This window comes from Amblyraja radiata, chromosome 29, assembly GCF_010909765.2.
Source record: "Amblyraja radiata isolate CabotCenter1 chromosome 29, sAmbRad1.1.pri, whole genome shotgun sequence".
Taxonomy (NCBI): Eukaryota; Metazoa; Chordata; class Chondrichthyes; order Rajiformes; family Rajidae; genus Amblyraja; species Amblyraja radiata.
Window position 1 is genome coordinate 27,415,614 of NC_045984.1, and position 6,637 is coordinate 27,422,250.

General features: G+C 46.2%; 1 protein-coding gene across 3 annotated transcripts in view; it reads left to right on the forward strand.

Moving 5' to 3' along the window:
* Positions 1–999, forward strand: part of kxd1 (KxDL motif containing 1) — a 9,084-nt gene extending 8,085 nt beyond the window's left edge. For all 3 annotated transcript variants that reach the window (XM_033047011.1, XM_033047013.1, XM_033047012.1), the window contains one exon: positions 380–999. In XM_033047011.1, coding sequence (XP_032902902.1) covers positions 380–573 — 194 coding nt within the window. In that variant the 3' untranslated portion in view covers positions 574–999. The remainder of the gene's footprint in view (positions 1–379) is intronic.
* The last annotated feature ends 5,638 nt before the right edge of the window (positions 1,000–6,637 follow it).

Here is a 6,637-nt window from a genome sequence, read left to right on the forward strand (position 1 = left end):
GGCCAGTGATCCCCGTCCACTAGCACTATTCTACACTCTAGGGACAATTTACAATTTGTACCTACCCTGTACGTCTTTAGAATGTGTCCAGATGATCTTTGGCAGAGTGGTTCCCTGACTGGCCAATTGTTGGCTAGGGACAGTGTGATCTTTGCAGATTAGATGGGGGAAGTTGGTGTGTGATGCTTTGCTGGACAGAGAAAGTTATTTGTGGGTAACAGTTGGAAGGAATGTTTGAATTGGGGGTTTTTTCCCCAATTATGGAATCCATTAATTTGTCAATGTCCACGTGGCATTGATCCATAATCAAGGACTGATTCCAGAGACTTGCCAACCGGGTTGCCATGCTTGCTGATCTTTGCTTGTGTTTTGAGGATAGGCATCCGCAAGTCTGTCGATGTGGAAGACGAGGAATTTGATCCCAACCCAAAGAGCTTGTTGCCCCTCTCCGACGCTCCAGAGCCGAGCTCCGATTCCAGCAACACCAGCCCCACGTTACTCACGCCTGGAGCAAGCGGGACTCGGAAGACCTCGCTGATTAAGGAACAGGTTGACGGGCCGCGCAGCTGGTGACTGAGGGCGGGGGAGAGTAAAGCTCTTGAGTGTGTGTACCTGCGGAACGTTCCTCCGGGCCGGCAAGGAGTGAAGGCACTACGAGGGAGCAGGGCCCCGAGGAGCTGCGCGGCTCTCAATGAAGCTTCTGGTGTGTTACTGTTGAGGCAAAGACACTGGGTTCACGCCCTGCCGAGGGAGAACGTAGTATTCTCCCCAGACCACGCGCCGTCTCTCTTGTTTCATGTTTTCATTGCAGTGTGGATTACTCGATGAAACCTGATCACTGTGAGTCTAGAGTTTACAGTGGAGGAGCTGCTGTGTGATTAAGGATGTAATGGTGGAATTACAGTTGTACGCCAGCCACACTCGCTGTGTGACTAGGATTTCTACGGTGTGGATTTATCATAAAAATGTAAAATGCAACAAAATAAAGTGTAGTGGTAAGATGGCATCTATAATAATAATAATGGATGGGATTTATATAGCGCCTTTCTAATACTCAAGGCGCTTTACATCGCATTATTCATTCACTCCTCAGTCACACTCGGTGGTGGTGAAGCTACTTCTGTAGCCACAGCTGCCCTGGGGCAGACTGACGGAAGCGTGGCTGCCAATCTGCGCCTACGGCCCCTCCGACCACCACCAATCACTCACACACATTCACACAACAGGCAAAGGTGGGTGAAGTGTCTTGCCCAAGGACACAACGACAGTATGCACTCCAAGCGGGATTCGAACCGGCTACCTTCCGGTTGCCAGCCTGAACACTTAGCCCATTGTGCCATCTGCCGTCCCAAATTCTATTCTATGTCAGGTGGGAGGTGTGGATATCTGGTGGTTGCCCATGGTTTGGGAGAGAAGGATAGGAAGGTTGGGGCCGAGGGGCGATACTTTGGTCCATTCATGTCCATTAACGCAGCTAGTGGCAGGAAGGCGGATGCCACCAGTGTGACCAACTTGCGTTACACGAGCCACCGTCTCGGGATGTTTTAGGTCCCCCCTGTCAGATAGACATTTGTGCTAGTGAATACCAACGGAGCCAAACCCCTGCAAAGAAAATTCATGGAGGTCAACAGATTTGGAGCATGGATTCCCACATTGACCTGTTGGGTGTAATCGCAGTGACCGCTTCCCATCAGAAGTCCCTGAAATAGGTAGACAAAAGTGCTGGAGAAATTCAGCGGGTGCAGCAGCATCTATGGAGCGAAGGAAATAGGCAACGTTTTTAGGGCCCGAAACCCTGAAGGAAATAGACAACGTTTCGGCCCGAAACGTTGCCTATTTCCTTCGCTCCATCGATGCTGCTGCACCCGCTGAGTTTCTCCAGCTTCGGCCCGAAACGTTGCCCATTTCCTTCTCTCCATCGATGCTGCTGCACCCGCTGAGTTTCTCCAGCACTTTTGTCTACCTTCGATTTTCCAGCATCTGCAGTTCCTTCTTAAACACCAGAAGTCCCTGAAACGCTACTTGATGGGACTATCTCATTTTGTTTTCATTTTCCTTAAATACTAAGCTCAACCCTCTTCATGTAACTTAATTTACCGTGTTTCAGGAAGGCAATTATTAAAGGTAAAACTGCTGATGAGGCTGCACTAAAACATTCACTGTGCTTGTCTTCCGCGGATTTGATCGAAAAGGTGTTCAGTTTTTCCTCTGTACGGGACTTCCAAGGAAAACTGCTATTCAAGGGTGGCACCAGAGCTGGCTGAGGAGCATCCTCTCTTAACCTCCCAAGGTCTCATCATCCTGCATTTGTATGGTGTCCTTATAAAGGACCTTGCCTCTCAGAGGCATTATCAAGCAAGGGGTGACACTAGGCATTAGGACCGCAGCTTTGTTAAATTTGGTGAATTGGTGACGTTTCGGGTCAAAACCCTTCAGACAGGGTATGGGGAGAGGCAGGCTAGAGATATACCATATAACCATATAACAATTACAGCACGGAAACAGGCCATCTCGACCCTTCTAGTCCGTGCCGAACACTTATTCTCCCATCTACCTGCACTCAGACCATAACCCTCCATTCCTTTCCATATACCTATTCAATTTATTTTTAAATGATAAAATCGAACCTGCCCCCACCACTTCCACAGGAAGCTCATTCCACACAGCTACCACTCTCTGAGTAAAGAAGTTCCCCCTCATGTTACCCCTAAACTTCTGTCCCTTAATTCTCAAGTCATGTCCTCTTGTTTGAATCTTCCCAACTCTCAATGGAAAAAGCTTATCCACGTCAACTCTGTCTATCCCTCTCATCATTCTAAAGACCTCTATCAAGTCCCCCCTTAACCTTCTGCGCTCCAAAGAATAAAGACCTAACTTGTTCAACCTTTCTCTGTAACTTAGTTGCTGAAACCCAGGCAACATTCTAGTAAATCTCCTCTGTACTCTCTCTATTTTGTTGGAAGGGTAAGGTGAGAGAATGACAGATCAAAGCAGACAATGATCAAGGAAATGTCGAATGGATCAGCTGAGGGGAAGGTGACAACGAGGCATACAAGCAGCAAAATTAAACAGGAGGACAGTGAAACTAGTCGGAGAACTAGGGTGGGGGAGGGACGGATGGAGAGAGAAAGAAAGCAAGGGTTACTTGAAGTTAGAGAAATCAACATTCATACTGCTGGGTTGTAAGCTGCCCAAGCAAAATATGATTCTTCCTCTCTTTGTTGCACCATCTAATCTCATCTCAGCACACTGCTCCTGACTGATGCCTGCAGAGACAGCCGTGGGTACAAAGAGGCAAGTCCTGCTGTTGGTTGTTCCAGTCACTTTATTATTTGGATTAACAATAACAAGCACACTACACAGGTTGTTTACTGATGGTTCTTGTATTCACATGATTGAGTTGAGATCACTAGTTACTTTTTGCAGCCCTTTGCCATTTGTTGCTTCTTCTGCAGATACAGTTCATTGCAGGAGTACATGATTCCTGCAATAAATGACACGAACTCTTCAAAGTTCACTTCTCCGTCTCTGTCAAAATCCAAATCTTTAAATAGCTGGTCAAAGTATTCAACGTTTTTTTTATTCTGTGGAGAGATGGAAACACAAGTGAAACTAAGCTTACAGTTCAGTCACGACAACATTCTATCAAACAAGCTTGAGGAAGATACAAGCAAGGGTTCGATACAAAGTCAATGGTGGCACAGCACCAGAGATCCAGCTGCAATCTTCACTACGGGTGCTGTCTGTATGGAGTTTGTACGTTCTCCCTGTGATCACATGGGTTTTCTCCGAGTGCTCCGATTTCCACCCACGTCCCAAAAACGTGTAGGTTTGTAGGTTAATTTTGCTTCGATAGGAAAAGTGTAAATTGTCCCTAGTGTGTAGAATAGTGCTAGTGTATGAGGGTTGGTGGGCCGAATAGCCTGTTTCCATGCTGTACCTCAAGTCTAAAGCTCCCACTACAATGTCCCAGCAAACAGTCTGGGTAGGGACAGAAAGCCCCCTGGTTGATAACATCCAGAGGCTGCTCTTCAATTTCTTCTGGACCAAAAGGACCCATTGCCATGGTTCAGAGACTCCATTTGAGAAGACTATTCAGTATCTTGGTGGTTGCATGCCCAAATGACAATTCACTGCCTTTAGACCTTGCAAAGCTATCTGTACAAAAAGGCATCCTCCTTGATGATATGCACTGAAAAATAGATTTTCTGCCAGACATTCACTTCCAGATATGTATCCTTGGCAGGATTGGCCAAGCCTCTGGTCTCTTCCACCAGGAACATGGTTCAAATAACTTTCTCACTGGCAAACTTCAGAGTTTGGGGCGATGCTACACTACAATTCTTGTACCCCATCGTTCATAAGTTATAGGAGCAGAATTAGGCTATTCAACTCGGGAGTGTGGGGTGATTACATTCAGACCTTTCAACACTTGGCTGGCATTGCTCGTAATAATTAAAATCCACCTCCCTTCCACAAAATGGAGGCCTAGACATGCCTCCCCAGACCTTCAAGGCCAGTAAAAGCATGATAGGTACACAGTCAAACTCTTCCTTGTTCCATTAAAACAGAACCAGGTTCAGAGTTGTCACAAAACAAAACTGCAGATCTCTAGCAAAACACAAAGTGCTGCAGGAATTCACTGGGTCAGGCAGCATCTGTGAAGCAAACGCACAGATGACAATTGGGTCTGTGCTCTTTTTCAGGCTGAAGGGTCCTGACCAGAAACATAGTCTGCGCATTCCCTCCACAGATGCTGCCTGGCCTGCAGAATTCCTCCAGCACCAAGTATTTACAGCCAAATTCAGCACAGGTTAGATGGATATCATTTAATTTGGCAAAAGTAGCAAAGAAAAAAAGCTTGCCTAACAGTCCCAGGATGAATGCAATCTGGTTAGGCAGAAAATAGATTTTTTTATATTATCTCACATTCCAAGGGTATACACATTGGTCAATGTTCCACTCCCTCATTCAGAAGCCATGTATAATGCAATCCTGAATGAGAACACAAATACAGGAAGTGTTTCTACAGATTTGATAGAATCTGTACATAGCAACAAGATAAGGTTCAGGCAGTATCTCTGGTTTCAGTCCAAAGAAGGGTTTCAGCCCAAAACCTATCCTTCCCCCCCCCACCCCCCTCCCAAGATATCCCGCCTGACCCGTAGAGTTACTCCAGCATTTTGTGTCTACGGTATAAACCAGCATCTGTAGTTCCTTCCAACACAAGTTAAGGTTTTGGTCAGTTTCTAGCCACTCTAGTGCTTTCTATTGTCAAGAGGTGAATTTGTTCGTCATGGTGCTGCATTCAGTCAGAGACGGGAAGGAACTGCAAGGACATGTTGAGATGTACAGCTGGGAACTCAAGTGCTGCGGACTTGCTGGGTCTAGCCCAAGGCTTCAATTCAACCCTGCGACTGTTCACTCAATCTTGGCAGCGATTCAGAAGCCACTCCCTCATTCTAAACATTTGTCATCACTTTGTCAGTACTTTCTTTGTATTGGTATTCAGATCCCCCAACCCAACTCCAACTACCCAGATTTGAGACAAGGAACTGCAAATTCAGGTTTGCAAAAAAAAGGTACAAAGTGCTGGAATAAAAATTGTTGTGTGTGTGTGTGTGTGTGTGTTAGCATATGGGGAGATTGACGGTCGGCATAGACTCGATGGGCCGAAGGGCCAGTTTCCACACTATCTGAAGTCTAAAGATCTCAGCGGGTCAGGCAGCATCTGTGGAGAATACACATGTGACGTTTTGGGTCAGGACCCTTTAGGCCAAGGGTTCCTAATCTAGGGTAAATTTTGTCTACTCGGGGTAAATTTGTTGATTCTGGATTTGTACATATTTTATTTCATTGACTGTGTTTGGTTCTGGTATACCGGTATCTGTTCATCATTAGTTGTTCATAAATAAGTGAAATAACATTGTTATGTGCTATTAAAGTTGCCAGTGGTAAACGGGACAAAAAAGGATGGGATCCCCTGCTTTAGACTGCCCAGCCTTGAGACAAGGAGCTACCTTGAGCTGGTGCTGACCGATTCTAAATGGACCCAGTTATCCCTTCTTATCTGCTACGTGGTCATACTGATCCACCCCCGGCAGGCACTGAGGAGGAGACCGGAGCACAAGATGGATGGGGAATTACACACTCTCCTGTTGTTTGTAGACAAGATTCCAATCAGGAGAGATACCAAGGACTGCAACCCCAACAGGGCAAGAACACATTCAACATTCACCCTCTGATCCCCTGCCACAATTCTTCAGGGGCATACTGGAACAAACCTATTATTAGACACTTCTTGCTTGAAAATGTAGTCCAAATACAACTTTGAATAGTCTTGGGCCAGTATCTGTCTCAGCTGAGGTTCTCTCATCACCACTCAGTGCCTTCTCCTCCAGCAAGCTGAGCTGTTAACTATCTCCCTCTCGAGGCCTCATGTTGTGCAGTAACTCCACTTTCTCTTTCCCCTCTTATTCTCCAACTCTCTTTATTCTCCCCCTCTCTCTCTCTCTCCTCCTCCATCTCAATTCTCCCCGTGTCATTACTGCCCCACCCCAATGCATCATATTAACTCAAATCACTAAAAATGCAAATCCAGCTCCCCCTTTTCATCTGTCTCAGGGGTCTGTGTCAC